Genomic DNA, 21,034 nt, shown 5'->3' with positions numbered 1-21,034 from the left:
CCTATCTTTGGAGTACCTTTGACCTATTATTAAGTCATCAGTAGAAGAGTTTAACCTTTGGTACCTGTGGAGCTTTATGGAAATACAGCGATCTAGTTCTTAACGTGGAGTTGCAGGATCAGACTTGGAATAGGGCAGCATGATCTCATGCATTTTTGTTTTTCCCCAAGACAAGAGTTTTTCTGTGTAATAGTTGCTACCTGCCCTGGAACTCTTTGTAGCTTTGTAGACCAGCCTGGCCTCGAACTCACAGAGATCTGGCTCAATCTTAACCTAGCTCTTAACATAGAATTTTTTTGTTTCTGAGAACAATCAAAGGGTAACCTTTGGTCAGTTTTAATATTTTGAGTGTGCATTATGCATAAATTCTTAGAGATGGCTATCCTTATCTATCCTGGGCATCCTGATTAAAAGGTAGATGGAACTGGGCCTGGTGGCGATTCCTGTAATCACAGAAGGAAGGCAACTTGGGAGGCTGAGGCGAGAGGAAAGAGTTTTTAAGGCTGGTCTGGTTTTCTGGGCTGTATTTCTCTGCCCCTCCCCTCAAAAAGAAGTTTAAAAAAAAAAAAGAATGTTTCTTACTCAGGATCAAAAGTAAATATATTGAATTTTTTTAATTTATTGAATTGGGTTCTATATGTTTTTGGATAAATTCTTGTTTTTTCTGTGGCACAGTTAATATTGAAGTCCAAGTGGCTCTTTACTGTCCTTAGGTCCTTCAGTTGAATTTCTTTCTAGGTTTGTACCTCTCTTTGCAATTATAATCACTACCGTCTATTTCTTCATGTTTTCATTTCCTATCTTATATGTGGTTCTTTTATTTTCCTAAAATAAAATCAGTATTAACTGATTCTCATTTGGGCCCATTAACGTTTCAGCCTTGTAACTTCTATAGGAGAGCATCAGATGTCCGTCTCAGTTGAAAGATGAAGTAAATGTATATTAGCAAAGTTAATGAATTAGAAGTAGCAGTGTGATTTGTTAACAGCATAACTGCATTATACTGTGGTTCTCATTGTGTCAAGAAATGTTAGCCTTATTTTTTCAAATGGGAAATTTAAAAAGTGATTGGAAAAAGTGAGATGATACTCGTAAGTTCAAAAGTAATAAAAATCATATTGAAATTATGCTGCTATTTATGTTATTATGGAGTGGCAAGGTCTTGCTAATATAAGTTAATTTAATTTTTGTGATTCAGGCTGAAAAACAAGTGGAAACTGAAGAAGCAGGAATGGTGGCTACAGCAACAGCTTCTGCTAACTTGAAAGCAAGTCCTAAGAGAGGACGACCTGCAGGTAGATCCTTAATCCTTACATACTTTTTGGCATGGTGTTAATATTCCGTCCATTAAAACATTACTGGCTCAAGTGTTTTGGAATAATATGAACAGCAGTTGATTAAAGACAGTCATGTCTCACTTTAAACATGGATACAAATGAGGCTTGAGAAATTAGTCGTTAGGCAGTTTCACTGTGTGAACAATATTGTATACTTACACAAACTAAGCTCTCTGTGGTGTCACTAGGCCATGCAGTCTTACAGGACTACCACAGTGTGTGCTACATGCCTTTGAGAAAATGTCATGCAGATGTGAGGCTGTATGAAATGACAGTATCAAAGGAGAAAGAAATGGTTTCTGCTGGATACATACAGCTACTTACTAAGTTTGAAATAATTGACTTGACTTACACTGCCAAATGAAGCTGGGGAGCTTAAACTACCTTGAATAGTGGGCTTTTTTATTTTTTTCACTTTAAAATTACTGCATTCTGATAGGATATTTGTTAAGTATTGACTTAACAATTTGGAGATAATGTTGAGTTGTTCTTCATAATACAGAGTAGAACACTGAAAATAGAGCTGTTTTTTTGTTTTTTGTTTTCCTACATCATAATAGGATCCTTACTGAAAACTTTTAAGGGGATTAGTCCAATTTGGAAAGAAAAATTAAAATCTATTTACATGTTTTGTAATATTAATGGATCAAATTGGTGATGATAAAGATCTTGGGGAGTACTGATACAAATTCCAAAGATGTATGTAAAGTATATACATAAATTACTGTGATAGAAATATGAATTCTGAATGAGTGATACTTTTAGAGTTGTTTTGTGACATTCGTTAAAACAGCAGTGAATGCTTTTTTAAGAAAGGAATGTATTTTTAAACTTACTTTCTTCTCATACATTACGTATCAAATGCAGTTTCCCCTTCCTCCACTCTTCCCAGTTTTAATCTGTCAAACATAAGGACAAATGGAAATTTTCCTGATGCATGGGGTCACTAGTTATGCCCTTAAATAATACTGTTGTGTATTATGCAACATTGTATTCTACATAAGCTTTGCATTTAAAGGGGAAATTTGTCTTTTTTTTCCTATATGAAAATTAGCTACTGAAGTCAAGATTCCAAAACCAAGAGGCAGACCTAAGGTGGTAAAACAGCCTTGTGCTTCAGAGAGTGACATGTGAGTTTATTTTTAATATCAAATTAGTTACTGAGCCCTTTGTAAATAAGTAGAAAATACTTTTATGTTTTTAACAGTCTTTTTTGTTGGTTTTGTTGTTGTTGTTTTTCTTACATAGTATTTGTATTGCTATTTTGTTTCTGAAAATTATGGAGATTAGAAAATTTGTGTAAACGGAAAAGATTTCTTGGGATTGAAAATCTGGTTATTTGGTTAAGCTTTTCTGTGGTGTATGATAATATAAACTTCGGTAATGTAGGCTAAAGGGGGAAATTGGGCAGGGTAGATTGCTGAAGAGATTTCTGGGCAGATTATATCTGAAGTAGTGTCCACAGACCTTTTTCTGTTCTGTATAAAAAGTTCTTTAAAAGAGTATAAAAATTAACTTTAGAATGATACTTAGTTACCAAGAAGTGGGTTTTGTTTGTTTCTCTTTTTCCCTCTGTCATCATTTCTTACAAATCCTGTTCCCTTTGGCTTTTTTGGAGAAACTTGAGAAGGGATGGAATATTTAGGAAATGATGATTGTATCTAAAGGTTTTGTAGGGAAAACTCAATTAAGGATGGATTTACTAAGCAGTGGCGTGGTGGCCATGACTTTAATCCCAGCATTTGGGAGGCTAAGGCAGGCGATCTCTATGAATGAGTTCAAGGCCAGCCAGGGCTACACAGAGAAAACCTGTTTTGAGAAACAAATAATTTACTGATTAAAAAATAAAACAACACTGTGTGTGGTATGTATACACAGGTGCTCTTAGAGTCAGACTGGGTATCAGATCTACTGGAGCTTAAGTTTACGATGGTGAGCCACCTGAGGTTGGCTTGGGAACCAAAGCCGTAGTTTTCTGAAAGAGCAACTAGTACTTTTCCACACCAAACCATGTTTTCACACCTGAACTGATTATTTCAAGGATTGTTGATTATGGAGTACTGTTGGAGGGCTGTACTTTTCAACCAAAATAGAACAGAAGAGCTTTATTTCCAAGCTAGTTAGAATACTCTCAAAGGGGAAACCAACAAAAAATGGCAGTAGAGCAGACACACTTGTGACGTGTGTGCATGCTTAATATATTTAAAAACTGCAAATTTTAAGGGTTATTAAATGCTTGTGTTAAATAGCCTGATTGATTCATTAATGTTGAAATAGCATATATGTTTACATCTATATTTAATATATATAATTTTTACTTGCCAGTTAAAAAATAGTGGCAATCTGTTTATAGTCAATATTCCACAAGGAGTAGGTGTTTTAATTTCATGGTTTCTATGATCATTTGCTTAATAAAAATAACTGGTGGCATATTTTATTTACCATTATATGCTTTTCAATCCCCACAAATGACTGTGATTTTATTTCTGAAAGAAATATTCTTTTTTTATTTTATGTGCATTGGTGTTTTGCCTGCACGTGTATCTGTGTCAGATCCTCTGGAGCTGGAGTTACAGTTGTGAGCTGCCATGTGGGTGCTGGGAATTGAACCTGAGTCTTCTGGAAGAACAATCAGTACTCTTAAACACTGAGCCATCTTTCCAGTCCCTAAAACAAATATTCTTATAAATATGTAAAGTATAATTCTATTAAATGGGGGCTGGGTTGTCATGTGGGTACTCGGGTTGAACCTGGGCCCTCTGGAAGAATAAAATATCCTTTTTAAACAAATAAATTACATTAGAAGCAAATTGGAAAACTGAGGGAGATCACATTTTATTGATTTGGTGCTACTATAGTTTTGTATCTTGTAATATTTGTTGTAGAATTCCATTTTATGATAGGATGACACACCATCTTTTATTACATAACAATTTGCTGTGATCCCCCCCCCCCGAAATATTTGTTTGGTAATGAGTATAAATGAAGGCTGAAGAGATGGCTCAGCTGTTAAAGGAGTACTTACCTCCACACATACATACATATAAATAAGTCTTTCAAAAAAGAAAAGTTATAAATGAATTGTTCACCTTCCATTGCTGTGCTCTAACATAGGGTTATTGATGAAGACAAAGGGAAAAAAAAGGGGCCAGAGGAAAAACAACCTAAAAAGCAGCTTAAAAAGGAAGAAGAAGGTCAAAAGGAAGAGGATAAGCCCAGAAAAGAACCAGATAAGAAAGAGGGGAAGAAAGAAGTGGACTCTAAACGGAAAAATTTAGCTAAACCAGGGGTTACATCAACCTCTGATTCCGAAGATGAAGACGATCAAGAAGGTGAAAAGGTAGAAAATGACGTTCAGATCCCCTCCTTTGTACATTTGTGTATATGCAAGTTAGCACACTGGGGACATCAGGTGTCCTCCTTGGCGCTAGCTTTTTTCCGTGTGGTTTGTATGTGCACTTGAGTGTAGAGGCCCAGGGTTGTGTGTAATCTTTCTCAGTTGATCTCAACTTGATTCTTTAAGAAGCGTTTATCAAACCCAGAGCTCCCCATGTGCCTAATCTTGGCAGCCAGTTTGCTCTGGGGATCACCTGTTTTGCCTACAAAGGCTTTAATTACAGGTCGGCCAACTACAGTTACCTAGAATTTTTGAGTTTTGTGGATGCAGACTCTGGTCTTCCTGCTTGCATACCAGGCACTGTTGAACAATCTCCCTAGCTCACTCCACCTTAGGCTAACTTTGGGGGTGGGAATTGGTGGGGGGGGGGTGTTAAGACAGGATTTCATCATGTAGCCCTGCGTGTCCTGGAACTTGCTCTGTAGACCAGGCTGGCCTCAAACTCACAGAGTCCACCTCCCTTCTGAGTGCTGGAATTAAAGGTGTTCACCACCACCCTCCAGCGTTAATTTTTATATTTTATCTTTCATGTGTGAAAGCTTTGCCTGCATGTATGTATGTGCATCATGTGTGTGCTGGTATCCTTAAAAGTCAGATGAACTGGAGATAGGGATTGTAGTAGACTCTCACTCCAGGTGGGTGCTAGAAGTTGAGGCTGGGTCCTCTGCAAGAGCAGTCAGTACTCTCAGCCTTGTTACCAGTTAAGCCCAGACAATGTCTCACTGAATCTGAAACTAGACTAGCTGGCTAGCCAGCTTTTTATCTACTTTTAACTCAGGAGCTATTTCCCCAAATATTTTGTAATTTTGTTTCTTAGTTTAGTAAATTTTTTTAAGTTTTCAAGATAAGGTTTCTTTGTGTAGCCCTGACCTGGAACTCGCTCTGAACTCCAGGCTGGCCTCGAACTCACAGATCTGCCTGCCTCTGCCTCCTGAGTGCTGGGATTAAAAGTGTTTACCACCATGCCTTTTTAAAAGGCCTTTTTCCCCCCCAAGACAGAGTTTCTCTGTGCAGCAGTCCTGGCTGTCTTCAAAATCAGAGATTCCTTGCCTCTTAATACATAGTATAATTCTTATGCTGTGAACATTTACTTTTATGAAAGTTTACATAGTTTTTATCTTTCCTAGTAGAATTCTGTTAGCTAATATAAAAGGCTTATTTGAAACTTTCTTTTATATCCTAAATTTTATCTTGACCTTATAATTTCTAGAAATTAGACATACTTCTAACCCAGCTATGTAAACAGAGATTGTACATTACCCAGATGACAGGAGGTGCATTTATACACAAAATTTTAAGCTTTTCCAATTGTACACTTTATTAACTGTAATTTTACTTGGATGCCATTACATCTTATAAGCTGTATCTTTGTGAAAACATATAAATTTTGTTTAAATGCCCTGGGCTTTTATATCTTATTTGTCTGAATATTTTAGAAACCACATTTTAATTTTGGGGGGAGGGATAGGTTTAAGACAGGATCTAACTATTCAACCTTGGCTGATCTGTAACTTGTTTTGTAGACCAGGCTGGCCTTTAGCTCACAGGGACTCTTGTCTCCCAAATGCTGAGATTAAAGGTGTGTGCTACCATACCATGCCGAAAGCCAAAATTTTTATTCAATAGCTTCGTAGTGTTCAAGTTAAAATAACTGTGGTACAGGAGGGTAGTAGACTCATATCCATAGTCAGAGACGAGTCGAGCTATGTTCATGTTCTCAAGGGTAGTTTTTTTTTTCTTACCACGATTAATTAGTCAGGAATCACTGAGTTGAGAGTGAACTAAATCCATCCTGATTCTCAAATCCACAGAAGAGGAAGGGTGGAAGAAACTTGCAGAGTGCTCACAGGAGGAACATGCTGAAAGGCCAACATGAGAAAGAAGCCGCAGAGCGGAAACGCAAGCAAGAGGAACCAATGGAAACTGAGCAGTAAGTGTTCTTTTCAGTTCTATAAATCTTAGGTTGGTTTTTGTTTTAAGACTAGTTTGAAAGTTTTTAAGTAGACTCTCATTTTCCAGACTTCATGAAGCCTTTTGAACCAACTTCCCATATTAGAAAAAACCTTCCGTATGTGTGATTTCAGGCTCTAGTATTTTCTTAGAGGATGAAATTCACTGAGGTACTCTTCCAGTGAACTGTTTTGTAATTTAAAGTCAAAGTACAGTTAGGTTTTGTTAGTGCTTTACAGAGTACTTCTATTTATCTGTATAACATGTTAAACATAGAAGGATGAAAATATTGGTGGAGAAAGAATGTAGTAACTATTCATATTTATCATACCACCAGCAGGCCTGTGTAGAAATCAGTACAAATAACAAAGGCACAGTTGGAAACCAGGAAGCCAATAGAAAGAAATCCAAAGGCTGGCAGGGCTTACATTTGATGTGTACATTATGAATTAAGTTTGAATTACATTTTGACAGTTGGAAACAATATATATTTACTGTGAGGGATTTCTTCCTCCTTTATTGTATACAGTCATTTTATCAGTACAAGAAATAGTCATTGCTATGATAATTAGGCTTCATGTCTTTATTATACAGTTCTTTCCTAGTTTATCATTAGACTCTTTTAGACTGTCACTTTCCCTGGTTTATAAAGTATCAGAATACTGGGCGTTTTATTGCTAGTGAGTCAGATGATTTTGAAAACATGTTGTAGGTCAATAAGACAGTGTGGCAAATAGTAAAAAAGTTTTCTTTTGCTTTTATGATGCATCTGCAAGCTGAACAACTTTATAGATACATTGTCTCTGCTTCTGTAGTGGTTTGTAGGATACATAGCAGTTTAGCTGCTTGACAAGGGAGTTTAAAATGATTAAAATGCCAGACCATGGGCACATTTGTAAATGCCGTTATTCCTGTCCTTTCTCTCCACTGCATAACTGTGACTGTTTTTGCTTTTAACTGTGCTCCCTGACTTAAGGCATAAACTAGTTGTTGCTTAGTAAATCTAGCCCAATCCTTCTTCAGAATCTCAAGATATCTTTTTGTATATCAGTTTCTTTTGAATGTCCTCCAATGTAACTTTCTCAAATTCTAATATTTGTGTTTTCTTTCCTTCTCCTGTTATTACAAAACTTTGTACTTGGACAGTTTTGCTCTGTAAAGCATTTCAGATGCAACTTGTGTGAAATGCATTATGCAAAATAAAGTTTATTGTATTGTATTCCCAGCCAAACAACATGTAATCTACAGTAATAAAAAATATATCTCATTTTGGGCTCAAAGCATTAATCCAGTAACTGAAAAGAGAATACAAGTGGAGCATACAAGCGATGAAGATCTTGAGACAGACTCATTGGACTGAATTTCCCCTTCCCCCCCTTGACGGAAGAAATGTTCCAGATTCTAAATTGAGGACTTCATTACTAATGGCATTATTAACTGTGTTATGATTGTTGACAAAATATCCTGTAAGGTACACACTACATATTAAGGTGGCCAACATTCCTGCCTTTTTTTTTTTTAAACCAAGCTTAAAATGAAGCTTTGTGTTTGAAAGTTATAACAAACATAGATGAAGATGGTGTTTGTACATTCTTTCATTTAGAAGATATGAAAACTCATTTTGTTTTGAAGCTAGGTGTTAAACTGGAATAGCTATTACGTTCTTGAAAAATAGGGCAGTTGTGCCCCTTCCCTTGACATTCTTTTGTTGTTAAATTCTTTAGTCTTGTTTTTTTTCTTTTTAATCCTGAGAGATTAAACATTAGACTTGTTAAGAAAAAAAAAAAATGAACTGTAACCAAAATTTTAAAATAAAGTTTTTTTTAAAAAAAACGGATTTTTAGGTATTTTTTGTTCTTGTCTATTTTAATTGGTTCATAATAAGGCCTGAATGCCAAGCCAAGGTACTAGAAATAAAAAAGAAATTTTTGTTAATCTTAGTAATATGGTTCTTTTTCATTTATGAAATGGTATGTAAATATTAGTGGATGTCATTTAGTTTGATGATAATGGCATCCTCCCCAATTTTAAAATAAAATCCATCGTATCAGCTTAAAGCAGGTCTAATCATTACTGAAGCTAATTTCAAAGTCTCTCGAATTACCTGCCTGTTGGAGATGTGGGGAACAACTTAATTGGTCTACTTTAATAGCTTTCAAAAATAATTATAAGAAAAGAATTTGATAAAAATTCATTTAGCATTTATAGCTGTTCTCTTCCCCTTGTGGCTTGTTTGGCCAGTGATCTTGAAATTGGATTTTTAGCATCACATTTCACTGTGACTGCTTCAAAGTTATACTAACATGCTAAGGCTAACTTAGCATGTTTGAGTTTTGCCTGTACTTATGCAAATGCTATAGGGCTGAATAGTTCTAGAAATTAGTCAGTGTTCTGTGTTGTAGGCTGATTTATTATTTTTAAGGAACATATTTTAAACCTTTACATAGGGGAATATGGGCATCTGCTAACCTTAGTCACAAAGTTCCAGTGTTTTGAAATATTTGTGTTAACATTTGATAGGCAGAATAAAGATGAAGGAAAGAAGCCAGAAGTTAAGAAAGTGGAGAAGAAGCGAGGTTAGTTACTTTACTTTCTAAGACATACAAATGACACTTAGATAGTCTATGGAAGCTGGGTGTGATGGCACATGCCTGTAATCCAAGCATTAAAGGAGGCAGAGCCAGGAGAATCAAAAGTTCCAGGGCAACCAGGGGTACAAAGTGAGACCCTGGCTTAAAAAACCAACGTACATAGATTAAATATTTTTCTGAATTCCATCTCATGTTCTTACATCCTACAAACATAACTTTTCAAATCTGATGGATTCTATGTTAAATTGCATTTTAAGCAGTTAAAAGTGACCTTGCTAATGTCTTTATATTTTAACGTTTATTTGGTGTCAGTTTTGCAACCTTCATAAGCACTGGCGGTTTGCCCATTTTGATAAATACCTTGCAGTTAATGGATAAGGTAAAAGAGGAGTTAAGACCTGACATCTAAGAGTTCATCATCTAAGACCGAGGAGTTTGGAAACAAATGCAGCATGGTAGTAATTTTGTGCTTTTATGCTGCATGTTTCTTCTCCAGACCATATATTAAATTTAGTAAGTAACTTTTTATACTATTCATCTATATGGGCTTCTTAAAGATCACTTCATAACCACCATTTATTTGTTAGACTGTACAGAGATACGGTGTGGGGGAAAAACTATTTACTGTTTTTCACATATTTCAATTTATAGAAACATCAATGGATTCTCGACTTCAAAGGATACATGCTGAAATTAAAAATTCACTCAAAATTGATAATCTAGTAAGTGTTCAACCTCATTTAAAATGCACTGCTTTAATAGCTTTATATATTTTCTCACATGACTAGTGTGTAAGTTTAAAATAAAAGGAACAATACCTGGCCATTTTGTACTTACTACCTTAAGAGCCTTAAAAAAAGTCTTCAAAAGTAGATTATTTAGCTGTTTTGGTAATTAACAGTTATAAAATTGCTGTTTTGTCATGAAGGATGTGAACAGATGCATTGAGGCACTGGATGAACTTGCTTCACTTCAGGTAACAATGCAACAAGCTCAGAAACACACAGAGATGATCACAACCCTGAAGAAAGTAAGTGGCTTCAAGACCTGTAAATCTAACATCTTTTCTCAATTCTTTAAAGAAAGTGTAAGTAAATCATTTACAAAAACTAATTCTAACTATTGTTTTCTCAGATACGGCGGTTCAAAGTTAGTCAAGTTATCATGGAAAAGTCCACAATGTTATATAACAAGTTTAAGAATATGTTTTTGGTTGGTGAAGGGGATTCAGTCATCACCCAAGTGCTGAACAAATCTCTTGCTGAACAAAGACAGCATGAGGAAGCAAATAAAACCAAAGACCAAGGAAAGAAAGGGCCAAACAAAAAGCTAGAAAAAGAACAAACTGGTATGTGCTTATACCTTTAAGCTGGGTTTCCCCTTCTCCGTGCTTGCCAGGACTAACTGTTTCTGTAAAGGCTTTTGTTGCATATGTTAGCAAAAGTAGACATTGAAGCCTTTATCAGTCATGAGGTTGCATTAGTTAACAATGGAAATGACATTAACACAGTACTTGTACACGACCTGGTAAGAATGTTACACTGGGGGGAAAAATGTTACACTGGGTGTTTTGAAGGAGTAGAGCAGCAAGACATTGTTAATGACAGTTAAGTTTTAGGGAAAGTTTTTAAAAGGTGTTCATCAGAATGTCTTCTAGAGAACCAGCCCTCCACCCTTTTTTTTCTTTTTGCCAAAATTACAATGTACACTAGGCGTACAACCAGAGTAGCTGCTTTAAGGTTGGAGGCAAAGATGCTGCTTATTTTTTTCTGATCATAACCTACAGATTTTCAGTGTTGCTTAGTTATCCTGAGATTGTTGTGCACTGTGTTAAAGTAACATTATATAACTTTTAACTGCTGAGTGGTTATGTGTGGATATAAGCTGTATTCGACTGTATTATAAGAAAACAGTCAATTATCAGTAGCATCTAAATGGAGTCAGGAATAAGAGTGGATGGCTGACACACCTTTGTTTTGTGATTTACCTATGTATAAACTGTCTTCAGGTATTGTGTTTAAGATGCACATGAAATTGAGTCTTAATAGTCAAGATATAACACTGCTGGGTCCAAATATGTTGGATGAAGGAGTGCTGAATATATGCATGTTGTCGTCTCGTGTAGCCTTTTGCTAACCCAGATGTATTTAAAACTAAATTCCAGACATAACTATAGTCCAGAACTACAATTCCATTGTAGTTTAGAATTTACCTACAGAGGATTCTTAGAATAGAGGCCTCCAATTCCATAACATCATAACTGCTATTGCTTGTGGTAAAGACCAATCTTTCAAGACAAAACAAAACAAAAACTCTTTTACTTACTAGATTCCCTTAGAGATTTATTAGTAAATTTTACAGGAAAATGCCCAGTCATGTCAGTTGGATATTTTGAGCACTTTATGCTCTAAAACACTATTAATACAAAATATAATTCTCTCCCCCCAAAAAGCTACATGCTAGTGACTAAAAAGTTCTACCACTCAGTTTTCCTAAATGTAATGTAATGAGATTAGTAATTCAAGTCCACTATCCACTTAGAAAACAAAACTTGGTTCTTGTTGTGCCTTAGCTACTCTAGCCTTTGAATGACACAAGTTAACATTACATTTTTCATTCCTCTTTTTTTGAAATGACTTCAAACCTAATCCTAAAATTCATCAAAAGGCTGAATATGTGCTAGGAACATAAGGGCCATGCTTTGACCCTGAATAGTGAAGATAATTTAGTGTATTGTTTTGTCTGTGCTAACAGTTTTTGTATTCTAAAGGTTCAAAGACCTTAAATGGAGGATCTGACACTCAAGACAGTAGTCATCCGCAACACAATGGTGACAGTAACGAAGACAGCAAAGACAGCCATGAGGCCAGCAGTAAGAAAAAGTAAGGGCAGTAAGGCAAGTCACGCGGGGCTGGAGAAAGGGCTCAGATGTTAAGAGCACTAAACCTTTAGTGGACTTGGTTTGATTCCCAGCACCCATAGAGCAGCTCACAACTGTTCTATCTCCAGTTCCAGAGGACACCGGACCTTCACATGGTACACAAAAGCAGGTTCAGGAAGAACTCATACAGGGTTTCTCTCTGTATAGACTTGGCTGTCCTGGAACTCACTTTGTAGACCAGGCTGGCCTCAAACTCAGATCCACCTGCCTCTTCCTCCCGAGTGCTGAAATTAAGTTATTCACCACCACGCCCGTTTTTTTTTTTTTGTTTTTGTTTTTTAAACTCATAATCTTAGCACAATAATACTGCCCCAGACTTTTCCCTAAGACTTAACTATGCTAGGGAAACACTGGATCCCTCAGCTCTATGCCCAGTAATAGTTAGATACTTTGCTTAACACTCCCTTTCCGACAAGATCTCACTCTGTACTTTGTGTCCCTGTCATGGAAGTTGCTATGTAAACTAGGCTAGTCTTGAACCCACAGAGAAGTCTGCCTCTAGAGTGCTTTGATTAAAGGTGGGTGCCATTACATCAACCTCATTTTCTTTTTTTAAAGTCGTGAATAAAAAAGGCAGGAGGGACTGGAAAGGTGGCTCAGAGCACTGGCTGTTCTTCCACAGGTCCTGAATTCAGTTCCCAGCATCCACATGGTGGCTCACAACCATCTATGAGATCTGATGCCCACTTCTGATGTGTGCAGGGGAACATGCAGAAAGAACACTCCCATTTATTTAAGGAAATAAAGACAGTAGGAAGAGTTGGAGATGTTTAGTAGTTGTGCTCTTAGCTAAGGCTGAGTTCAATGAACCCTGGCATCAGAAAATAGAAGGCTACATAGTGAGACCCTGTCTCATCCCCAATACCCTAAAATGGTTTATAGAGACAAGGTTTCCCTACATTGCCCAGGTCAGCCTTGAATGTGTAGCAGTTCTCCAGCCGGAGTCTGTTTGGGATTACAGATTGTATAATTATTACCCCTATATTTACTCAGGAAAATGAATCTCTGAAAGAAAACTAGTTTTCTTTGAATTTTCTTCGCACTTTCTTAAATTGTTAGAATATTAAATCGCAAGTATCACTGTTTTATACTACATTATTTGTCTAGTTCTTATTTTATGTTGTCATCATAGATACAAATTCTGTTTAAATATCTTCTTAAAGTTAGATGCCTCCTTGGGTTATCTCCCCAGATCTATGCATTACTTTAACAACATACATATCACAAGTGTTTTGTGACTTCATTTTTTAAAAATGGGACCTTTTTTTCCCCCTTAAATAGGATCTAAAGCCCTTTTTGCTTAAAAGAATACCCTCAAGTCTTGTTGTGACAGCTTTCGTTTCTCCCTTTGTTTTAGGTCTCCCGGAGAAGAGAGAGAGGCCGAACTATCTCTGAAGGAGTCACCACTTGATAACTAGGTTGACGGACATGGGGTGTAAAGATGATGTGAAGTCTGTTGTGAGTGGCTTCATTTGAAATCCTTAGGCTGCTGAAAGGCTTAAATTTTTATAAGCATAGGTTTGATGTTTAAGTAGTTTGGGGGAAGAAAATCCCTTTATGTTTGTGTAAAAGTAAAACTTATTGCTCATTTTCCGTGTGCAGTATTAACAGCTCCATCATCCAGTTCAAATGTGAGGGAAACCTACTTAGAAAGGTGCACCCGCTTTATAGACATGACTAGTGTATTTCAGTTAGAGTGTGTGTGTCCATGTGTAATTGGTAGTAGGCCAGTTACATTTTAAAACTGCTCCTTGTGTAAATCGTCCCTCTTCTCCCAAGTACTGTGGGTTTTGTGCATAGTTTTTACAAATCTTGGATTTACCAGACTGTCTTTTCACTGTTTGTGGGTTTTTTAGAAGTTGAGCATTTTTATGGTTGATAAAATGAATGTGACTTCTAAGCACTCACTCCTTTTTATCAGAAGTTAACTTTAACCTCAATCTATTGTGCTGCATTAGCTTGCCTCTTTCTAATAATGTGTAGTCTGTATGACAACTAGATGTACAACTGATTGTCTTAGAAGGTACAAATTTCTTAACTTTGGCAAGTAATTTAGTTTTAGGGCTGGGAATTCAGTGGAGTCAGTACTAAAGAGAACAGACTGAGTATATATATATAGGAAGTTCATTTACAATCCTTTATAGCTACTAATCACAAAAACATAAAATAGTTTGTTTTTAATCTTACACTCATTAAGGTCACATGCATTAAGGTCTATGTATCTACATGGTTTTTTTTTTTTTTATTTAATTGTAATCAATCCATGATGCTTATAAGCGTTAAATATAAATAAATAAGGAAACTAACTTCATTGGAAACAGGGCCATATTAGAATGAGACTTGTATTTAGTTTCTGTATCAGACATCACAGGATTAGAAAAATAAAAGGTAGAAACATCAGTTGCTCCAAGGTAGTAACTAGATAGTTCATACACATAAATGTAGACTATCAGAGCCTGTTAAATTAAGGAATAACATTTCAAAGATATTCTGAGTAATCACGTCACTTATTGGCTTCCAGTAGGAAGAAAGGTTCATCACTATGCTTTGAAATTTAATGGGAAAGTGACTTAATACCAGTGTTTGTGTGGTGTGATTATATATGATCTTGACTTCCCAGATTATTTTCACTTATGTAAAGGATTTTGAGTTATTCAATAATTGGACTTTTGCTCTACTGTTTGGGGCAATGCTGTACATTATATATACACCAGTCTTCTGTTTTGTCCTTAGTACGTTTTTAACTTGGACAAAAATTATTCTAGTTAAGCCATAAGTGTCAAATGTGTAAACTTGTTTTAATTAAAGTTGTTTTCTACCAAACTCTATTAGTAAATTATTATTACTGCTAATTGAGAAGAGTTACTGAAAGAATTGTTGATTTCCTGCTAAAGAAGTAGTGTCCTCCTTAGCCGTCACAGAGATCCTGTTAGGGGCTCAGGATCTATGCAGTAGTAAGCTCAGGAAATCACTGTCACTTGCCTTGTGTTGACTTCTCCTTCCTTCCCTAAGCACAGGCGTTAGCTTCCTGAAGCAGCTCTCGAATACCCCGCTCAGACCGTTAGCAGCACTCACTGTTAGTTTAGGTCCCTTCTTGGGTAGGCTGTCTGGCTGTGACCAGGTATGTTCTTTTGAAGCACAGCTGCCGTCTTTTTCATCTTGGAATTATCTGTCGTAGGTAATTCACAGGCAAGCTATCACTCTCAAACCTCTGTAAACGAAACTCCAGCTGAAGGGAGAGATCTATTCAATGTGATAGCCACCTCTGCTGTGTACAGTGTACGTGTAACATGCATGCATAGATACCTATTTTGAATGTTAGTTTTCTCAGCTGCTTGGATCAATTTCAGATATTCCACCTTAATGAGAGATTCTGATTGCAAGTCTGTATGTGTGAACAATTTGACCAGAGCTCATTAGACCACATTTGCTATTCTAACTAGGAATTCTATAGCATGATAGATTTTTACCAAGATGGTGATGTGGTACACTAAAAATGTTCCTATTCATATCCACTTACCTGATTAAAAATGCCAGGTGAAGATGGAGTCTGCCATCTACTCCTGTATGCAGAGCAAAGGCTTCAGTTAACAAACTATTCCATTGGTCAGAGAATGGACTATCTACCGCAAATAGCAAAATATCCTTAAATCTTCATTGTGTAATTCGCCAATAAATAAATACTAGGCATGACTGCCCATGCTGTAAAATTACAAGGTATAGTTATCTTTAAAAGAATTGTGAAGCATAAGCAAGATGCTTGAGGAAACAGCTATTTATACAGTGATCTTGTACAGGTATATCCACAGGGACGTTCACTGATAAGGTTGTGCCATTCATATTTACCTCTGTCCTTAGAGTAACACGTGAAATTTGTTATGTTGTATTTAAGAGATTGATACTGGCATAACAAAAACTGTCTGAAGTCAGGGGCTTTATACTTGTTAATGTAAAGTTGAAATTCTTTTTATGTGAACTAGTTGGGATACCTATATAGTTGATAATTGCATCAACCTGGTTAGCCTTTCCTCATTTCCACCATCAAAGAAATGGAAGGTGTGAACTTTTGGTAAAAAAGGAAATAGAATAGCATTCTTAATAAACAATAAGGATTCCATACAATAATGTTTATCTCTTATGTCATCTTTGTCTATTAAAATCGGGTAATTGGCATTACACATGTATTAGGGATACCTAACTTCCTGGTATGAACAAGACCCACATGAACTGCTGTATTTATCAAGATATTGAGTAAATCTTTCATTCATTATGAATGTATGATTCTGCAGCAGTATTCTCAGTGTACTTAATGTTAACACCATTTAATACAGGAAAGAAACTTAGGCACATAGAAAGTTAGACCTGCTGAGTAAATGGTACCCTGTGTTGGCTAAACAAGAATACTTCTAGACATACCACATGCAGGCACTTGTCATCTCCATGTCAGTCGCCATAATTGGATTTGTGACATTTAAGTCCACGATACATGCTTCACCTTCTTTTAAACTTCACAATCTTAAACAGATGTGTAGGCTTCATTGGTTTATTTATAAGGTAATTAATTATCTGTTCTTGACAGCCATCTAGAGAAGATTCAGCTGAATTTAAATTAAACCTAGGACAGAGAAAGTAATGGTTAAAAGCCTACTTTATATTATTATTATAGATGTTCATTTTCTACCCCAAAAGTTTCCACAAAATATTTTGATAAAATCTGTTTAGCAGTTTTTGTTTTTCTGTAGCTCTGAATTAGGAATGTACAGCATTTCTAATTTTATGGTTACAGCAAAGGGGACAGAAGAATGGAAGCACTGAACTGAAACGATTTTCTTCTCACTGATCTTCACATGCTCAAAAGTATTATGAAGATTAAGTGAGCCACAGTAATGTCAAATTGCTATTGTTTTCTTTAGCCATAACTGTAAATGACATTTTAAACTCAATCCATTTGTGATTTCAAGAAATGGGCTACACTTTAAATAATGCTGTGAGTGTAACTTAAAATCTTTTCATAGCATCTGCCTTAAAAATTATCACAGGAGTCCAAAATTAAATTGTAACTACTAGTATTCTGTTTATCAAATAATTTGCTTTTAATTTCTCCTTACTACAGATATTTGAAGGGTCTTTTTTACCTTGGACACTTCATAGTAGAAGGTGTAGCTCTCACATCCTTCACAGAGTTCTTTAAAAAGACTACTAGACTTGATGTATTGTTAACTGCATTCTATCATTAGCAAAACCCATTTGGGTACGGAATGCATAGGACTCGGAGAAAAGAATCAGAAGTTGTGTTTCCAACAAAGTTTATATATTCAGAATACAAAAGTATTTCTACATCTCAGTAACATAAACAACTTAATTAAAAGCCACAACACAAAACACTGTGTAATAAGTAATAAATATATTAATTAAACTTTAGTAGGGGAAAAACGTTTTTGGTGGTACTAATTAAAGGTTCCTGGGTCGACATAAGGATAAGCAAGGAATTCCCCTAGTTTGTTGCCTTCGGAATCATAGTGGAGCATCCTGAAGCAAACATCACAAAAGAAACATGGATCCTCCGGTGCAAAGGTGTCACTGTTCGTCACCCATCTGTAGTTGAAAAAAAAAAAAAATGTATGTTGTATTACAGCTGGTGGTTTTACAGGGTTTCTCTGTGAAGCTTTGCGCCTTTCCTGGAACTCGCTTTAGAGACCAGGCTGGCCTCGAACTCAGAGATTTTTTTTAAATATGCTTCAACACTGTATGAGTTATAGCCTGTAACAGCAGTTCTCAACCTCATGATTCCTTGGGGGAGGGGTTGTTGAATGACTTTCACAGAGGTCGCATATCAGATATTTACATTATGATTCATAACAGCAAAATTACAGTTAATGAAGTAGCAACAAAAATAATTTGATGGTTGGGGTCACCACACATGAGAAACTGTATTAAAGGACTGCAAACCAGTGCTCTCTAACAGTACATAAAGAACACTCTCCCCGATGCCTCAACAGACACTAGGCTCATCAAACAGGGAATGCTGCAGAACTATGTTACCTAAGACTTCCTCTTAAGGAAACAATCTATCAGAAAGCAGCACACAACATGAGAACACCTGTCCTTTAAGGAACTCACTTGTTTTCTAAAAGGGTCTATGACCCCAAAAGACTTCCTTAATTTAGTTATGTGGTCCAGATTCAAAACCATGATCCCCTTGCCTCAGCTTCCAGAGTGCTGGGATTATAGGCATGTGTTCACATACCAGATACTTATTTTAAAACAAGCAAGCTTATACATATCTAAAGAGAATAGAGTATGATAATTCTCTATGTGGTGACCATGTCCAAGCTCTTCTAGTTACTCTATAAATGACTGGAGATGACTGTGTCATCAAAATGAAACACTTCAATTTGCATATCATCCCTACACAGGGATGGTTATTTTAACCAATGCTGGTTAGTTTGGGAATGCAAGCATTTGAATCTAGATTGGAAGATAAAAACATTACAGAGTCTGCTCTACACACAGGGAGTACAAGTGCCAATGTTCACCTGAGACTGTTTCATGCCATGTCACTGGTCACAGGAAATTTCTGCTTTTAAGTTCCTCTAGTTTATCATTTTAGTCTCATTTTCTTCTGAATGTTCTGGAAAATTTCAACCAATTCCTTGATTTTCATTTTGGTGACTGATTTCTATTTTCCTAATGGTCCTTTAGAAAATACTGTGATAGGGAATCCAAAGCAAACAAGATACTAAATTTTCATTCATTTCCCTGAGTAGTTCCCAAACTTTTGGGCTCTAATAAGAATCATCTCATAGCTGGGGGGACAGTGGTTTATACCGATAATCCCAGCACTCAAGAGACTAAGGCAGGAATATCAGAAATTCAAGGTCAAGTCCATTTTTACAGTTCATTTGAGGACAGTCAGCTCTGGCTGTGTGAGACTCTCCTCTCTGAAACAAAACCAGAAAATAATCCCCAGTGTAAACACGCTGACAGCACTCAGGATTGACTCGAGTCCTTCACGTCATGCTACACTCCTGCCCCGGCCAGCACTCAACTCACAATCTTCCTACCTCAGCCTCCTGAGTAATTATAGGTCTGTGTCGCAGTGACTGATCAAAAACAAAAAATCTTATTTTGGCTTCATGAAAAACTGAGATGAAACGTGACAGCAGAGAAACAGAAAGCATAGGGCTCCTCATAACCTTGAAGTTTGTTCTGAACTTCATGTATACGTTTCCTTGTTTTAAAATGTTGTGGGGTTATAGCCTAGTGATTGATTAATGGCAGCAGGTTCTGGGTTCGATCCTTTGTACAAAACAAAATGCTAATTTTAACCAAGATTTAACTACACTAACACTGGAACACTCTAGTAGATAAAACTCTGAAACTCAAAACTGAAAGCAGATATCCCAAATACCAAAAGTGAAAAATAGTACTTTTTAAAGGGAAGAAACAGTCACTCACCTGGCTGTATACATCTTGCAAACAAAACATTTTCTGGTCCACAGCCAGTGTTTCTTGGTAAGAAGGGGATAAAGTGTTCTATCCAAGCAGTCGTCATGATGCACAAGCCTTTCATGAGGAAAACAGATGAAGATATTAAAATGCAAACACTATACCTGTTCCCCAACGTTAGGAACATGGTTTGACCTTCCATTTTTCGTTCACAGAAGATGGTTAATTTATTTAAATTTAAATACTGCACTGGTGGGAGGGTGTCAGGTCCCCTGGAACTGGAGTTACAGCTGTGAGCTGCAATGTGGGCGCTGGGAATTGAACACATGTCCTCTGGAAAACAGCCAGTGCTCTTAACCCCTGAGCCATCTCTCCAGTACACTGATTTCATGTACTTGGTTTAAGCAGGAGGTTGCACTTTACAAAATATCTAACCCCATACTGGGGATGTCACTTAGTACTAGAGTTCTTGCCTAGCTTACTAAATAAAGCACAGTCACCTGCAACTGAACACTTTCCCCAAAGAGCTTTTCAGATTGAACAAGGACTGAATTTCTCAATTACCTTTATGCTAACATGCAGTGATGGTCTAAGAGTTACTATATGTAGTATTTTTTAAAAATCTATTCCATCGGAGTCCTTGCTCTGCTCAACACAGCACTGTTTTCTGTGGAATACAGTATAAGCAAGGCTGTCCAGTGATACCTTACTTAGATTAACTGGCTCTGACTGCATTATTAAAAACCAAGATTTGGATACTCAAATGACATGAATTAGATTCTAATGTTAAATGTCAGAACTATTAAGTACCACTAACCAGTTGCATGGTTTGGAGAAATCCTAAACTCCCATGTAACAATTTAAATCCTAAAGATGTCAGCTCTAAAATTTACACCCTAGATGTGGTGGCATACACTTCTAATCTCAGCACTCTGAAGGAAGACAGGAAGACCAGGCCTTTTGTTTTTAAATATGTTTTGCCTGATGTATGTCTATGCACCACATGCCTGTCTTGTGCCACAGAAGCTAGAAAATGATGTTGGGAGTCCTGACATGGAGTTATAGGTGATTGTGAGCCATCATGTGAGTGTTGGCAATCAAACCCAGGTCTGCTGGAAGAGTAGCCTGTGCTCTTAACTACTGAGCTAACCTTTCAATCACAAGGGCCAAGAGTTTAAAGCTTAGCTACACAGTAAGTCTGAGGCCCACCTGGGCTATGTGAAACAAAATCTGTCTCAAAACAAAATGTGTGTGTATATATGCAAATAAAAAAACCAGATTTTTAATTTCTTAAAGGTTAGCAAAGAGAAATAGATACTGTAAATAATTTTTAAAGGTCATGTAGATATGAAGTTATGAGATCTTACCC

At 36.5% G+C, this 21,034-nt stretch overlaps 2 protein-coding genes across 12 annotated transcripts in view; one reads left to right on the top strand and one right to left on the bottom strand.

The window, feature by feature from the left end:
• Psip1 (PC4 and SFRS1 interacting protein 1) overlaps positions 1 to 15,039 on the top strand; it is a 39,835-nt gene extending 24,796 nt beyond the window's left edge. Inside the window, exons 7-16 of one of the 5 annotated variants that reach the window (XM_028873283.2) lie at positions 1,199 to 1,295; positions 2,392 to 2,467; positions 4,452 to 4,677; positions 6,546 to 6,664; positions 9,205 to 9,260; positions 9,927 to 9,997; positions 10,204 to 10,305; positions 10,410 to 10,623; positions 12,046 to 12,157; positions 13,574 to 15,039. In XM_028873283.2, the coding sequence (XP_028729116.1) occupies positions 1,199 to 1,295; positions 2,392 to 2,467; positions 4,452 to 4,677; positions 6,546 to 6,664; positions 9,205 to 9,260; positions 9,927 to 9,997; positions 10,204 to 10,305; positions 10,410 to 10,623; positions 12,046 to 12,157; positions 13,574 to 13,634 (1,134 nt within the window). In that variant the 3' untranslated portion in view covers positions 13,635 to 15,039. Of the gene's footprint in view, positions 1 to 1,198; positions 1,296 to 2,391; positions 2,468 to 4,451; positions 4,678 to 6,545; positions 6,665 to 7,830; positions 8,522 to 9,204; positions 9,261 to 9,926; positions 9,998 to 10,203; positions 10,306 to 10,409; positions 10,624 to 12,045; positions 12,172 to 13,573 lie in introns of those variants that run through there. The other 4 variants (XM_037202696.1, XM_037202697.1, XM_028873284.2 and 1 more) reach the window with 4 other exon arrangements.
• Positions 14,430 to 21,034, bottom strand: part of Snapc3 (small nuclear RNA activating complex polypeptide 3) — a 34,710-nt gene continuing 28,105 nt past the window's right edge. Inside the window, exons 8-11 of one of the 7 annotated variants that reach the window (XR_005090860.1) lie at positions 19,675 to 19,782; positions 16,633 to 17,811; positions 15,737 to 15,779; positions 14,430 to 15,385 (exon numbers count right to left, since the gene is read on the bottom strand). Coding sequence is in view for 1 of the 7 variants with exons in the window: in XM_028873287.2 (XP_028729120.1) it covers positions 17,664 to 17,811; positions 19,675 to 19,782 (256 nt within the window). In the remaining 6 variants the exon portion in view is untranslated. Of the gene's footprint in view, positions 17,812 to 19,674; positions 19,783 to 21,034 lie in introns of all 7 variants that reach the window. The other 6 variants (XR_005090862.1, XR_005090859.1, XR_005090861.1 and 3 more) reach the window with 6 other exon arrangements.

This window comes from Peromyscus leucopus, chromosome 2, assembly GCF_004664715.2.
Source record: "Peromyscus leucopus breed LL Stock chromosome 2, UCI_PerLeu_2.1, whole genome shotgun sequence".
In the NCBI taxonomy this organism is placed as follows: domain Eukaryota; kingdom Metazoa; phylum Chordata; class Mammalia; order Rodentia; family Cricetidae; genus Peromyscus; species Peromyscus leucopus.
Note: the sequence above shows the minus strand (reverse complement) of the source record. Positions and strands in the feature narration are given on the sequence as shown.